The 16,679-nt window shown below is 46.0% G+C and overlaps 1 protein-coding gene across 2 annotated transcripts in view; it reads right to left on the reverse strand.

The window, feature by feature from the left end:
* Positions 1-288: 288 nt before the first annotated feature.
* palm1a (paralemmin 1a) overlaps positions 289-16,679 on the reverse strand; it is a 42,296-nt gene continuing 25,905 nt past the window's right edge. Inside the window, exons 4-9 of one of the 2 annotated variants that reach the window (XM_061240933.1) lie at positions 15,232-15,359; positions 13,928-14,036; positions 12,872-12,893; positions 11,877-11,942; positions 8,271-8,402; positions 289-5,812 (exon numbers count right to left, since the gene is read on the reverse strand). In XM_061240933.1, coding sequence (XP_061096917.1) covers positions 5,289-5,812; positions 8,271-8,402; positions 11,877-11,942; positions 12,872-12,893; positions 13,928-14,036; positions 15,232-15,359 — 981 coding nt within the window. In that variant the 3' untranslated portion in view covers positions 289-5,288. The remainder of the gene's footprint in view (positions 5,813-8,270; positions 8,403-11,876; positions 11,943-12,871; positions 12,894-13,927; positions 14,037-15,231; positions 15,360-16,679) is intronic. The other variant, XM_061240934.1, reaches the window with a different exon arrangement.

A 16,679-nucleotide genomic window follows, 5' to 3' on the forward strand; every position in this document is an offset into this window, starting at 1 on the left:
TACTTGTCACTCTCAACAGGAAGGTGCCGCCATTTTGTGACAGGGCGAGGCAGCTACCCAAGAGCGATTGGCTCCAGGGGGAGAAAGCGTAGACACAACCCGACCCCTTCCCCTGAAGGGACATCCAATCAAAATGAAATAAAATATGTTTTAAAATATTTTTGTTATCCAAGACAGTTGTATTTTGTAAAATACTTCAGGTTTTTCTTTTTTCTTCTCCTGGGTCTCAGGAGGTTAAAAGGAAGTAAACCAAAGTGGGGGCGGGGGGAATAAGGAGATACAACGACATTTTGATGCACATCACATTTTATTTTTCATCAACACTTTCTACATCACTTTCCAGTCAGAAGAGAGAAAACCTTCACAGCTAACAGAGCAACAGGACCATCGAGCAGCGACATCGAGCCACTGCTCATCTTTCGCCAAAGCACTGACCGAAAGAAGGGGGAAACGGAGGACTCCACTACAGTAAGAGAAGGAGACATTTTCCTTTTTTTTTTTCCACAAGAACAGTTATTTGTATAGATATATACTTATAAAAGGCATGCACATTTACAAAAGAGGCCTAGCCGGAACCAGACCACAAGGCATTGGGGGTGTGTAGCACATCATAACTGGAATGTTAGTACAGGAGTGGGCGCGGTGGAGTGCAGGTCTGAGGTTACTATGGCGATGACGAGAGCAATGGGAGCCAGCGGAACACAGGCCGACCGCCAGACCAGCTCCACGGCAGCTACACCAATCCCAGCACTGATGGGCAAACTCTCCTTACTTCCTCTCGGGCAGGACGTCTCGCTAATCTGCCAGTGTAGATCGTTTAGATTTTACCGGACGAGGTTTAGAACGTTTAGATCTACCGGACGAAGTTTGAACCTTTCGATTTACCGGACGAAGTTGGAACGTTTAGATCTACCGGACGAAGTTTGAACGTTCGATTTACCGGACAAAGTTAGAACATTCGATTTACCGGACGAGATTTGAATGTTTGATTTACCGGACGAAGTTAGAACGTTTGATTTACCGGACAAAGTTTGAGCATTCGATTTACCGGACAAGATTTGAATGTTTGATTTACCGGACAAAGTTTGAGCATTCGATTTACCGGACAAGATTTGAATGTTGGATTTACCGGACAAAGTTAGAAAGTTTGATTTACCGGACAAAGTTTGAGCATTCGATTTACCGGACAGTTACCTCACAGTTACTGCCATCCCACTTTCGTTCTCCCCCCCCCAAGGAAAGCCCATCACAGCCATGAGGGCTACGGGAGGAAGTCTGTTCTGATCCAGAATGTTAAACGGACCAAATTAAGTACAGTTCCCTGGTGTTAAATCCAGCTATGACCAGCTTGAAATGACCACCAACCAGCTGTTTCAAAACATAGCTTGAGCTAGTCAAACCATGTGGGGCAGGGAGCTGGTCTGAACAGGTCAGCCAGCTACCAGCGGTTTGAAAACCTAGCTCAAGCTGTTTTTTTTTTTTCAGCAGGGTTTAGTCAATTTAGTTTACAGTTCCTTAGAGGAAATGCACTGCTGCTTGTCTCATTGGACTGTGGGTTGAAGGGCGCGGCTGCCATTTACACTCCACATTCAAGTCTCTACACTGAATGAAAAGCACGCTGCATTGTATAATGGGTTCCGCCATTTTGTGTGTTCGATCTTTGTTCATTTCAATATGCCTGTAAGGTATTAATTTACTGCTCTTTAGAGGCATAACGTGTCAAGCCTTTTGTCCAGATCTCTTACGTTTCCGCAGGTTTCCCGAGCTTAGTTAACAGAATCGGGTTGCTTTTGTTAAAAAAGCTGCACAAAAAAGATTATGCGGAGCTTTTACAAGCGGAGGACCGCAGGACTACAGAGCTGGACACAAGGGGCATTCCAGTTCCTGACCAAGAGAGGTCAGTCCGTGAATGATCTCAAACGATAAGCACCCCAGTGAGACACAGAGCCAAGTCCTCACTAAGATGGCAATTCCTGTTCTATGCTCTCGGCAGAAGACGCATTCAGACCGGCGTACATTCAGTTTGTCTGCCAACGTGTCGTATTCTGGAGCTGAAATTAAGCAGAGAGAACTTGCCGGCAAACCCCACCAGTGCTCACCAACACTTCAGAGATACGGGATTACCACAAGTCCTGTCAACGAGAATGTGGAACTACACCCGTTCCCCACATTTTAGAAAGTCAGTCAAATATCTTACTCAACTTGCTTATGATACATGTATACAGTACTGTTAGTTTTATTTGAAAATGACAATTCACAGAAGCTGGATTTAATGACACATTTTTTATGTACAGTACAGCATGAAAAAGGTGGTATACCTGTCAAGCAATATTTAAAACACTGTCCTTGTAACACGTACAGTGCATTAGTAACATCAGGGATCTTGAGCGAGGTGCGCATGTTGTGTTTTCGTTTTGTATCCACGCTCAGATATGGAAATGGATGACCCAGGCTAGTGACAAAATGAAGAGTGAGCTTGCATGCTTGTAAATGTTTTGCATAGGTGTGGATAGAAAAGTGTGGGAATATTACTCAGCAGAGCTCAGCAGTCACCAGCACGGACAGAGGAGGATCAGGTCAACACCTCAGTCTGTTGGAGTTAGTGTGCTGGCTGGGCCACGCATATATTTCCACACCTTTTGCGTATGGTATTGAAAACCGGCATCTGTTTCTTCCACTGGTACCAGTCTTAACACAACCAAAGTGTCTTGTATTTGGTGTAAGATGTTCTCATGTCATCCTTCTTCTTATCACTTCACCCTTACTTTAATACGCATTTAACTGCTCCTAAGTTACTAGGATGGATCAAATGCAGAGGACGCATGTCATTGCCTTGGAAGGAAAGGACAATATAACTGAATCTAATTGAGTCCAATTAGTTTGATCAAGCTCACCTCGGAAGGCCAAGTGTTTTTAATTGAGATGATCAAATTTCCGAGTTAATACTTCATAAACATTGTTTCATGTGGACTATAAAACAATACACACCACATACCTATCTAAATACTGGTTAAAATAAGGTTAGTTGTCTCTTAAAACAGAATCTACCATGCATTTGTGATGTCTTACGGCAGGCTTAAGATTTGAAACCAGACCATCCACTATTCAGCCAACTGTTCATTTAAGATGTTTATTTCACTTGTAAGTAACATGTGGGCCTTTCATTACATCAAGGCTTGTCAGCACCTTGGCCAAACACAGCCAGCTTGCCCATTCAGCCACCGGCTTAGCTCACCAATAAAACACAGAAGACAATAATCACATGACCTTTCAGCTCAGCGAGATACTTCGCTCCTAAGATGGCTCCCAAATAAAGCTCCTACCACTCCTAATGCAGCAAAAGTAAAAAAAAGAATAGAATGATGAACCAAACATAATTGTTCAAAGTTAGCCACACTGCAAAACAGCTATCATGTCCGAAAATGATCCAGACAAAAGTAGAAGCAACGTGAGCAAAACTGACCACTCGGAAAAAAGACTCGCTGACAACTTCCTGGAATGTGATGTTTCAAATCCCTGCTTTTTTTAACTTCGGGTCTTTAACCCGGTCAAAGATACACACCGACATCCACCATAGCACAGACGCACAGGCAGGTTATTCTGTGACCTGTTTGTTGTCATTAATGAGAGGAGAAAGTTTAGTTGAGATAGTCCGGCATGACCTTGAGGGGGATCGATTGAAAACTATGAAAAACAGCGTTCTTCAGTATGAACCCCTTCTTTCACACATTGGAAACGCTTCGGTCAACCACACACACACACACACACACACACATACACACACGCATACAACTTGTAGCACTAAATGGGATCAGAACAGCATCAAAAACTCTTAACTTGCCATAACCATCAAGTTTAATACACACTGTTTTGAGCTTCGAAGGAATTAAAGGTACAGTATACTTGACACTGACATATTATTTTGTTATTCGGACTCAAACGATTATCTACTTTTAACACAGGCTGTCGATCTTCAGACGCAGAGGCGTCAAGCGCTATCCAGCTATTTTCACGGGGATCCTGGTTCGTCGGGAGAGATCAAGCTGAACGGAGGGGACCAGATGGACGTCGCTGCATACACAATAGCATTTATTTCCAGTCTCAGGCCTCAGTGTGAAACACCATTCAATTCGCTACTGTCATTACTACAGTTATATGGGTGGGTATTTCTGATTCAGTTGCAGGAGCAATACGGACAAAAATAACTTTTCGGTTCCAGAAAGAAAAGTTCGTGTTTCGTGAGTCACGGCGCAGTGTGTGTCAGGACGCCACGGAGCCGCGCGTTTCAGAATATTGTACAGAACTGGCACCTGAATAAAGCACTCAGCTCACAGGAGACTGAATCTGGTAAGGTCTCCAATGGCCAGTCGGATGACATAAGAGGCAAATCTGTGTCCAGCACGCGTAACAAACAGCCGTTACAAGACACACGCTAAGAACGAAATCCCATCTGTGACCTCCCACTTAAATGACCTTCCCCCTTATGGAGTATGCCTGAAATGGTATGGTAATAATCACTGCTCTTTCTTTCTGGAACACCAAAACCCAAGGAATACTCTCACAGCATTATCAGTCATAAATATATCGATGCAGTCGCTGAAATTATACATTTTCTTTGTTCCCGCTGGTTAATTCATTATGACTCTTTTGAAAAATAAAATTCATTAGCATGGTATGCAGTGCACTGAACCCCATGTTGCAGCACGCACCAACCAGGTCTTTTCTCAAAATGAAAGCAAAAAAAAAAAAAAAAAACTAAACAAAATAATAAAAAAAACAAATAAATATATCTTTAAAATACACAATTTATATAGAGAGATATACATAGATATATGTGTCCTTCATACGGTAAGATAAGACTATAAAATTCATGACAGTGTATAAGAGATGTCATTTAAAAAAATATTTATTGGACAGCGCTTGAACAACTTAAAACTCTGGGGGGTGAGGGTAGCAGTCCCTCTCTGCTGTCAAATCTCAACGGTCAAAGGTCAAAGCGTGACTATAGAGGCACGGCTCGCCTTCTGACAGATTCTGTTTTAGCGGAGACGATTGTACACTCCAGATGCAAACACAGAGAAAAAAAGAAAAGAAAAAAGTACAAAAAAAAAAAGGAAAAACAAAAAAAATCTAAAATCAAAAATAAACTGGAGGGGAGGGGGGGGAACAACTGCTGTTCGAAAGATACAGAAACACTTTTCTTTTTAGTTGTTGGTAAGTTTATTTGTTGCTGTTTTTTCTTTTTTTTCTTCCTGTGAAAAGTCAAGTTCGCGGGGGCAACGGCGCGCTCACATGACGGTGCAGCACTTGCAGGGCTGTTTCTCCTTGGTGTTGAGATCCGCCCCGGGCGCCTCGGGCTCCCCCTTCTCGCCCTTCTCCCCGGCGCCCTCCTGGGCCTTGACGGGGTCGGCCGCGCTCCCGTTGGGCGGGGCCTGCTCATCCTTGGGCGCGTCTCCGCCGCCGCCCTTGGCCTCGCCGTCCTCGATGACCACCAGCTCGGCCTTCACCGAGCCCTCCAGGCCCAGCACCTTCTTGGTCTCCGCCTCGTCGTCCACGTTCTCGTACCCCATGAACACCATGGTGACGGGGTTCTCGGCGCTGGCCTCGCCCACCACCCCGCCCGCCCCGGGGGCCGGCTTGGCCTCCATGCCGGTGATCTCCGCCTTGGGCGCGTCGCCCCCGCCCGCTTTGGGCGTGCCCCCGCCCTCGGTGGCCCCGTCGGCCTTGTGGATCAGCTCCTCCACCTCCGAGGAGCTCAGCAGGTGCACGCCGTTCTCCACCGCGCCGTCCGCCCCGCGCACCTCGTGCACAACTGCAGGGGCGAGACAGGTCAAAGGTCAAAGGGCGGCAGGGTCGACACCGTGGCGGGGGGGGGGGGGGGAAGCAGCGTGTTTCACAATAAGCGACACGAACATCGTACACTCTCAGAAATAAAGTGACGGCAGAGGCAGAGATACATTTTGGTTCCTCAAGGATCAGATTTCCCAAAAGTACAGTAATGTTCACTTCGGGTGCAAACGAGTACGCTTTCCAAACAAAAAAGGGACAAGCTGATTACAAATTGCAGGCTAGGGGTACAACTGTATGCACCTATCGGGCAGTGGTTCCCAAAGCTTTCCTCGAGTACCCCCAACCGGTCCCATGCTCCACCTCAAGGACACCTGATGCAGTTAATCAAGCCCTTGATTGGGTGTCAGGTGGTGTTGAGGTGGAGCACATCACACACCTGGAGCAGGTACTCCAGGAGAGGTCTGAGAACCACTGCTATAGGGTACCACCCCAGCGACAAGCATTTTTAGGCACTCTTCTTTCGTACCTTTATTCCTGAGAGCGTTGTGGATTCACTGAGGATCGGTACAACGGGGGATTCTGATGCAACCCGGGGGCAATATGAGTGCCGGGCTCGGGGTATTAACGGCTGCCGTGAGTCACACAGGCTGCCGCAGCACAGTGCAGCCACAGGTGAGGACGAGAGGAGCGGGATAGGCGGAGCGAGAGAAAGAGGGAAAAGAGTGAGAGAGAGAGAGAGCGTGTGCGCGTGGGAGACGCCAGGAAAAGCCCGGCGCGGGGCGGAATGATGCCCGCTGTCGGTGACTCATCCGTGTGAGGGAGGTGTGCATCATATCTGCGCGCTCAGCTGCGTGTGGGTGTGCATCTGCCGCGGGCGCTACTGCCTCTCCGCACGTACGTCGGGAGAAAAGGTGGGGAGGCGGGGGGAAACATGCGGAGAGGCTGCCTGATGCGAGCTGGAATTTCTGCCAGGAAATGTTTGCTTTACAATCTATCTCAGCTGTGCATTTTAGTCAGCTTCAAAGTTGTTTCTGAAACCGTCTTGTAGAAATGCGCCAGCACCACGTCTCAACAAGACTTAAGTTTAACCCTTTAAGAGTGTAAGATCACAAATATGTGACTAGAGCGCTGATGCTCTTAATGGTGATGTCACAATCACTGCTGGCGACCGAAAGCAATGTCAAGAGTTCTAGAACACCGATTCGGAATTTTGAATTAAAACATTCCAAGAAAAAAAAAAGAACAACGCTTCAAGGGGTCAACGCAACCTGCTCCATGATATCCTCCTGAACTGAAATGAGGTCCTCATGCACTCTGACGGGACACGGCAGTGCCCAGTGACGCAGAGTACAAGGCTGCCACAGGGACTGTGCCTCTTCAGTGTAGCCCTTATATCTGAGGGTGTCAGGACTCCCACAGCCTCCACAGGGGTGGAAGGGTGTGTGAAGGAAGGCCAGCCTTGCCCTGTTTTTCCTGGAAGGCTAATTTGATACGTTAGCTGACGCTTTTTATCCAAAGCGACTTACAGTTGATTAGACTAAGCAGGGAACAATCCATCCCTGGCGCAATGTGGGGTTAAGGGCCTCGCTTAAGGATCTTATCGTGGCCACACCGGGGCTTGAATCGCCTTTCCGGGTCCCAGTCTCACAAGGCTCCAGACTGCCCATCATGTCTGCCCCCCCACCCCACCCCCAGGAGAGTGTGAGTGAGAGGAGAGGTGCATGTGAGGGACAAGCGGTGGGGTGGGTCACGTCCAGTGCAAGTAAAGAACCTTCTGTTACAGGGTGACAAAGTGACCATCCTCTGCCTTATGGACAGGTGTAAGCCCACTGTACCCAGGGTTGTGCTCTTCCCTGCTGTATAATCCAGCTATTCCAGCTTGACCGGCTTGAAAATTGAGTCGGCCATAAGCTGGTCTAGCTGAGTATGAGCTGGTCGACCAGCTAGTGCTGGTAGCTTGTCTGAGCTCGTAGCTTGTCAACCAGCTACCAGGAGTTTCAAGAAAATAGGTTGAGGTGGGATTAGCATGTCAAGCTGGGAGCTGGTGTAAACCAGCTGTTCAACCAGCTGTTTCAAAACCTAGCGTGAGCTGCTTTTTTTCAGCAGGGTTGTTCAAATTACACAAAATACACAGAGGAAGAATTACTGGAGAGCTTTTTGTTGGTCACTTTGCAGCAGAATGCCATCCTAATGTAGATCTTTCTTGTACTTTATGAGAAGTATGGATGGAACTATCAATATTAATATCATAGAAAATATTATGGTTTGATAGAGTATGACAATTTAGGTGTCAGATCAGATTTGCAGCTAGGATGTGGCTATATTAAGATTCAACCACACAGTTGGCTACATATCTGTGGATGTCATTGTGAGCCTTTTCCTAATAATGTACCCTTAAAAAAAAAGTACATATTTGACACTTCTCGTAAAGCTTTTTATATATTATGATTAGGCTCTTCCGCCATAAGCGCTGAAGTCACCTTTTTGGTCATCCTCATATACCTTGACCCCTTGGTGGGAGAGGTCTTTAGGCAGCAGAGTATTGGTGGACAACACTTTAGTCTCGCCCGTGAGTCTGTCCTTTTCAATGGTGATCTCTACCGAGTACATCGCTGGATACCAACAAGAGGAGACGTTAGGGGCCTGCAGACATTCTCTCTCTCTCTCTCTCTCTCTCTCTTTCACTCACTCTCTCAGCTCTCTCTCTCATTTTCACATAGTCAGTCTATCAAGAGTCTATCAATCAATCAATCAATGTCACCCTTTAGCAATGCTATATAGAGTACTTCAAAACGTACGCCATGGATTATTTCATACTGTATATATACTACGCTAATGCTATGCTAATGCCTATCACTACTTGACCAAATTATATTTCAAAGTACTTTCCGAGTTCTATTTCCACAACAGAGTTAGTAGGTACAATTAGTCCAATTACGTTTAGTAACACTAATGAGACCCCAAGGGAATTAGAATGTAGCATGTGTAGATGTGTAGACTGTTTTATAAGCAAGTTATACAACACCAACTCTACCTTACTGCATACTGGGAGATTCCGTTTTCAGACTCTAATATGTCATATTTCTATTCAGTAAGCATTGAGAGAATTTTGTCAGGATGTCAAGAAACTGTCAAAGAATTTCATAATCACGGTTAGTTTTTGTATGACAAAAGGGAGACTATTTTTGTCTACTGCAAATTTTGGTGACACACTGGTTTGTTTTTTTGAGACGTGATTTGAAAAAGGTTATGTTGGACAACGTGACAAATGCTGTGAGTCTCAAGCTGTCATGGCAACCAGAGAGGGGTTACAAGTAACAGCCAGTTTTTTTTTTTTCTCCTTCCAACAGAGTGCTGTTGCCATGGCAGCAGCAAATTCACAAAAGGAGTTTTTAAGGGTGTTTGCTCTGAAATACTATTACAGTTGCATACTCAAAATGTAGGCCTGGCAGACTTTGCACTAACATTCAGATTTGCTATGGTGCACACATGACCAGACATACATACACACGCAACACACACGCATGCAGACAGGTGGCTAGAGTAATCTGGACAGAAAGACAGAACAGAAGACAATGTTAATATCAGACAGGAGACCTTTACAGACAATGCCAGAGTACATAATTAGACTAATTCATACAGGTGAATGACAGGACGCACAAAGGCAACAATGCTATGCTGATGAAACAAGGCATCTGAAATGCGTAATTGAATGATGAGAACAAATAAACACAATTGTGGCAAAAATTGCTTTCGCTCTTTGCTCTCTCTGCAAATGCACTCAATCGTATTGTTTCTCTTACAAGTAAGTAATCAGATTGAAAAGACCCTCGCTCTCACCAGAAACAGAACACCCACAACGTGAATTGAAAAGAATCACTTGACTTTAGCCCTTCTTACTCATGTTCCCTTACACACACACACACGCCTGCATACGTGTAAACACTCTCACACACACACGCCTGCATACATGTAAACACTCTCTCGCACACACACGCCTGCATACGTGTAAACACTCTCTCGCACACACACACACGCCACCAGAAGAAGAGCTTGGGGCTTCATAAAAGCTCTTCAGCGTAATTGTTTCGGCCTTTTTACTTCCTACAGAACACAAATAACAAAAAATGCTCTCGAACTCCAATGCTATTACCATATTGATTCGCATGCGGGCTGTGTTTGAGTTGGAGTTTGCAGGGAACGACGGTTGCGATGTGATAAATCTCCACACGAAAAAAAAAAAAAAAGGCGCTCTGAATGAAATCAAACACTGACTGCAGTGATGTCACAAATCAGTAAGTGCCCTCGAGTTGGGGTGGGGGAGGGCGGGGGGGCGGGCGAACGGCTCAAACAGCACGATAACAAATGACTCCTGTTCTCTCTCTCCATGAGCTGCCTCGCCTGAGAAAGAGGCCCTTCAGTTTAATTTCTCACGCCTCCTTTAGGACGGCGGTGCCCCTTACGGAGGTAAATGTTTGTTTAACAGGGACAAGAGCCAATCTGACAGAGGGAGGAAGAGAAGAACCCTAACTCAATATTACTGGGAAAATAGAAAAGACTAGAAAAGGGGCAGCGATGATGTAGCACTGGGTGGTGCTAATGGTACGATGAGCTAATGAGCTAAAGCTACAGTTACTCGCTGAAGATGCGGGAAACGGTTCGGACCGCTTCACCGCGGTCACATCTGTCAGCATGGCAAGGGGTGTGGTTTAGCGGGAAGGAAGCAGGGCGATCTGAGGACCACGCCCCCTGGTGGTCCAGACCTTTTCACACTCTACCTTAGCCCTCCCTCCTGAAAAATGTTGCACTTATGATGACGACTATATTACATTACATAATCCTCCCCTGAAGCAATGCAGGGTTAAGGGCCTTGCTCAAGGGCCCAACGGCTGTGCAGATCTTATTGTGGCTACACCGGGATTAGAACCACCGACCTTGCGTGTCCCAATCATTTACCTTAACCACCGCGCTACAGGCCGCCCGACTATATGTTTAGAACAGCATTCCATGTGTATTTTCCTAGTTCTGGATGTGATGCTTTGACTTGTGGTAGAACCTATGCACTTGTAAGTCGCTTTGGATTAAAAGCGTCTGCCAAATGACTAAAATGTAAATGTAAATGTAAAAATGTAAATGGTTAATAAAGCACTGGTGCAATCCGGAATTTCTATATCTCCCCGTGGCCAACTCGTCTATCCTCTGCGCGTTTTATGTATATGCGGAGCAGGGTGAGGGAGGAAGAGAGGGAATTCTGATGAATAAATAAAAGGTCTTCGGCCGTCATCCTCGCAGGATCAGGACTAAAGAAGAACAACTTCAAATAAGAAAGGCAAATAAAAGCGAACCAAACAGCAGTTTTTCAGCTCTGTAGCTTTTCCCGCTTTCACACAGCTCTCTGTCTCTGGCACGTCTCTCTGCTCCCTGGCGGCTCAGACGCCTACTGCGGAAAAGAGCACACGTCTAACAGCCCGGACCAATTTGAAATGTAGTCCAGGTGTGTGCCTACTTAACCAGTCGGCATGGTCCTCCGATTGCCCCGCCTCCTTCCTGCAAACCGCACCGCATCACAGTCAGCGACAGCTATATGCTCAGGTCTTAGATGCTCAATAACCTCCCCACCTTTTAAGCAGGACAGTGTTGGACTCTTTAGGTCTAACCTCAAAAGATAAGGAATTTGGGAAGAGTAAAATATTGCATTGTAAATGCTTCCTATGTCTCAAAAAAAAAAGGCCCATCAAAGACTTGCCTGTCCCGCTGACCTCCATTAAGCCAGCAACCGGGAATCTATCTAAAAATTGGCTACGCTAAGCAAAACAATAAAACGCTTCCATTTTCGCACAGCACGCATCCCTTAGTTGAAACAACACTCGAAGCCATCGTAAATGAAGCGAGCTAAATTTAGATGACATAATAACTCATTAAAACCGTGACTTTATGAAAGGCAGATGTGTGATGTAGGCTGAAATCTCTTTGCGTAGCAAATAAGTAGAGTGTATAAGATACAGAAAAGAGGAAAATGTGCATTGTAATGGTATTGTAGTGGTTTTATAAAATTGCTATTTTGGCAACAGGGTGCAGACACTCACCTGCCTTCATCATATCTGAGGCACCTCCGGACTTGTCCTGACGAGGGCTGTTGTGAACTTTGACCACTACGAAGGGCCAAGGAATTAGGATGTGGGAATGAACAGGAAAGCAGAGAGAGTAACACAGAGACAGACAGTCCGGAAGGATGGACAGTGAAGTGTGGAAACCACAGAGCAGATCCTAGTGTGCTCATATACAGGTACATACACGGGGTGCTGCGACTCACCTGTATTCTGAAGGCATACATCACTGTGTTTAAAGGCAAACTCAGTCATTTCCACAGAAAAGTATGAGGATGGCGACCAAGTTGAGCTTAACGAGCTTTTGTTACTGTTGGAGTTCGCGTGAGGCTACGAGGGCAATGCGAAGTGCTGAAGTAGCTAGGCATTTATTTGGCAAAACGTTAGTGAACTATTCTTTGGACATCTTGCCTGGGGAGTGAGTAATGAGTTTGTTTCCATGGTGCTGAGCTGAGCAAGGACTCCAAGACGTCCATTATACGAATCAAAGAAGAGGAATCAAGTGCGGAAGATGGAAGATGAAGGAAGCAGTGTGGTTCCGACGCTAATTTTAAATAACCAATACAAATTTTTCCCTTTTAAAATGCTTTTTATGCGGATTTTTACTGGGAGAATAATTCTATACAACTATGCACTATGTCTTTGTCGTTTAGAATTATATTAGCAACCAAAATTTCTGGGTGAGCCTTTAACATGCTTTGCATCAGAAGAAGCAACATTAAATATGATGCATTTACATAAGTGACTTTATTTAGAACTCGGACTCAATGAAGTTTCATCGTGGCCGGTTAAGTCTATGAATTAATATAATGACTTCAGAAAATTTTAAAACAGCTGAAATACCGTAACAAAAACCTGAAACCGAAATGGTAATTACGCAAATACCATGGCAACTGACTCCAGGTTGACCTCACAGCCGGTTACGGTGCACAATAAAACAAGAGGAATGGAGGTGAGACTGTACAAAGTCTTACCTTTCACAGAGCCAGCAGGATTCTGCAAGAGAAGAGACAAAATGAAAACCAAGTGAAAACATGGCCACATCAAATGCACTCTGCTATCTGCTATAGTTGCTGTCACAACTGAAAAGCAACACACACACACACACACACACACACACACACACATAAAGATGCCAGCAAATTAAAGAACAGCCGGGAAAAATATTTAAAAATATTTATTTCATATCACAATCAAAATAAGTTTAATTGTGTTGTCCTCAACTTTCAAGAAATGTAAAGCGCAAATATGTATAACAGAAATATTCCACCCTTCGAGAACATCTAAACATCATCAGCCAATTTGATGTTTGCAACCAAGCAGCACTGAACAATAAACTTTCATGGATATGTGTCAGCATCGCCTGCAGCCACATACTGACAAAAATCTTTTTATTTCACACTGTTCAAAAAGTCTGCTAGTGCCGTCCATTGAGCCACGCCCATTTCCTGAATAATGATCAGAGGACAGCGTGATTAGCCTATTACCTAAAATGGCTGCAAGTCAGTGGTGGCTGCTTAACTGGAAAGAGCAGTGAATTGGAGACAGACTTGTGGGAAGTCAGCATTGACAAGCAGAGGAAAGAGCTATCAAAACCAATGATTAAACAGAGAGAGACAGCGAGAGAGAGAGACAGGAAACATTGCTTCTTGTTGCTATGAAACCCTTTTAAAAAAGCACCATAGAGCGCAACCATTATAGACTTCCCCCTTGGCAGAGACCCCTGTCAACAACGGTTCCATATTCACCGCCTGTCAGTGCCTGAACCGGAGCCTCTGAGGCAATTCAGACTGTCAGGAATAATATTTGTAATAATCACATAATTTCAAGCTGGCAGAGTGTGAATGTCAGCGGCAGTGCGATAACCTAGCGGTAAGGGAAAAAAACAAAAAAAACCACAAGGGGTTTGTGAAGGAAGATGCTGAGCCCCACTTAGCCCCCTGTCCTCGCTGTTCTCCCCGCGGCTCTCACTGCGTCTACACCCAGCCGGTCCGCTGCGTCCCCGGCCCCTCCAGGGGGCACGAACTCACTTTGTTGTCTCCGGTCTTGGCCGCCTCCTCCTTGGCCGCGTCCGTCAGGTTCTCTTTGGTGGAGGTCGCGGACACACCTGTCTCCAGCTCCTCCAGCTCCTGCTCCAGCCTGGGGAGGGGGGCGCACAGAGGAGGACGGTTTTTTTTTTTTGGGGGGGGGGGGGGGGGGGGGTCACGACATTGTGAAGAAAACCTCCGTGACAGATCTCACAGGGACCGGTCATTTTAAACCCCCCCACCCCCTGCCCTGACATTCTGAGCTCAAATAGAGGCCAACTGGGCTCCGCACAATCCTGTCCTGTCGGGATGAATGGTTCATACAGAGTGCCACGACGACCAGTGAATGAGCTCGAAAAAATGCTGATTCCGGCGAGAGACAGCGGGGAAAAAGGAGCGCTCAGGAAAGCCATGTCCAGAATGTCGACAGTTGACGCATCTCTCCCGAGCCCTGTGCCACTCCACCTCACCTCCCCGCCCCGGCAGTGGCAGTTCTGGGGACACACTTATTTATTCGCTGGCTTGCCAGCTTGTTTTTTTTTTTTTTTTTACCAAAGCCTCCCGCCAGCCAGCCACTGCCCAACACAACTGCCAGGGAGGGGCTTCATCAGGCGGACTCACACAGGCCGGGCAGCCAGGGGCGGAAGATTGATGCCGCTGTTTTGTTGTCAGCAGAAAGAAAAGGAGTAAAAGTTGTCTTGGCCGGTCGAGTCTGTCTGAGGCAGCAGTGCGATGAATCCCCCTATAGACGCCCACAGGCTGTCTGCACTCCTCCTGCCTACCCAGGAAGCTTAGCCTGAACCACTAGATGTGCACATATAAACTTTATTTTAAGCCGTTTTATTTTTATTTTAAGCCACTCCATCACGTTCTCCTTTTACAGCAGATAGAATGTGTTGTATGTGCTGTGCTGTAAAGTTCATAATAGTATATGCACACGGTTTATATATAACATATCATTTTGCACTATAATATATCTTTGAGATAAGTAGTTCCATAATAAACTACTGTTCCCAACATGTAAGTAGGTTGCACAGAGTCACAGAACTGAGGCTTCCATTATTTGTAACGCAACTTGAAAACATTTTATTTAAAGTATGGGAGTGGTAAAAAAAAGAAAAAAGCACTCAGATAACTTCTCTGCTACATGCGTCTTGACCAACGTTGCCAAGCTACCGCCATTACATGGAAAGCGTAGCCCACTCCTGTCCCAGAATGCACCAGCAACAGAGGAAAAATAAAACACAGCTTTCCTCACAATTCATATTTGGCCCCACATTTGTATCTGTTTTCCCCCTTAAACCCACCTGCCAATAGACTCTTCCAGACCCTTGGTCTTGGCCTCGTCTTCCTGAAGCTGTTTCTTCGCTTCATCCTCCTCCGGACCAGCAGAGGGCGCCCCGTCCAGCAGCCATCGTTCCCGCAACGCCTTTGACTGCACAGGTTGCAAGAAAATGATTTTTTAAAATTAATTTTATACTTTTAAGCTCATTAGAAACTGGGAAGAAGATACTCATCTCCATTGCTTTTCATGAGGGGAAACTGTACTCCAGAATCATGTGCACAGCCAATATGTTTTTAAAGTGGCCAGGATTATGGTATACCGTTTTTTCAATGAACACTTTTGTTGCTGTTTTTCAATTAACAGGTGAAGTCAGACTGCAGGAGGCTTGGGGAGAAAGGGATTCACAGCTATAACTGTAGCACAGCAACAAACAACTCAGGGTAGTTCACGTGTACATACAAACACAACAAACACATTGGTAGACAATACAGCTATAATATGGGAAATTAAACTAGCTACTAAGATTTTGTGACCTTGGTGAGGTCCAACCCGAATCATCACTTAATTTTTTCAATGGAATGACATGACATCCGTAACAGACAATAAGCAAAATGGCAAAACTGTCAAAGTAACTGTGTAAAAATGTAACGGTTAGGTCTTCACACTTATCATATTAGAATGTGAATTTTTTAAAAATAGCAAGGGATTAAAATTAATTATTCATGCGTTCCAGGCAGCCTGGGCAAAATTTTAAGCCAAGCCTAGCCTATGAATCCTGAAGTTCCTCAAGGAAAATCTGAGATATGAGAATTGACTGACTGAAGCGATGCATTGAAGTCGCCGCAGAAGACGTTCTGACAGACGCGACGCGGAGCGGTTACGCGCGGTTAGCCTTGTTAGCTGCCACCGCGGGGCCCCCGGAGCGGAGATGTTGTTTGACAGGAATCGGGTTTTTTTTTATCTGCGGGGATCCTTCTGACCCTCTTCCGCCCACGTCTCCGCCCCGGCCAAGCAGCCACCACTTATTTACTCCAGCCCGGCCGAGGCCAGAGACGTCAATTAGCTTCCAGTTGGCCGGTCGGCTCACAGTCTGCGCTAATGCACGCGCTGAGCCAGGAGGGCCCCCGCCATTAAGGAGGATAGTGGAACGGACGCCAGGGCGCCCGGCCAGGGCCCGTCCTCTTCTCTGGCCCACAAAGGGGACCTAAGAGAGGGGCACAGGCAATGCCAGGACTGCCTAAAACTGGGGCCCTCCAGCCGCGTGAAGCCCGCGGGCGTCCTGAGAGTGCCTAAAGGTAAGATTTTTCTCACGGGTCACAAAGTTGCGAGCTTGGATGCCCTCGCACGCTTTGCAATGTGAGATTGTGACACCGATCAGATGATAGCATTGACTATACGGCTCCCAACCATACAGAGTTCAGTGCTCCCAACAGGATTAGGAAGATGTCACAAATTGGACCATTTCCTGAT

The sequence above is a fragment of the Conger conger genome, chromosome 4 (assembly GCF_963514075.1).
Source record: "Conger conger chromosome 4, fConCon1.1, whole genome shotgun sequence".
Lineage (NCBI taxonomy): Eukaryota > Metazoa > Chordata > Actinopteri > Anguilliformes > Congridae > Conger > Conger conger.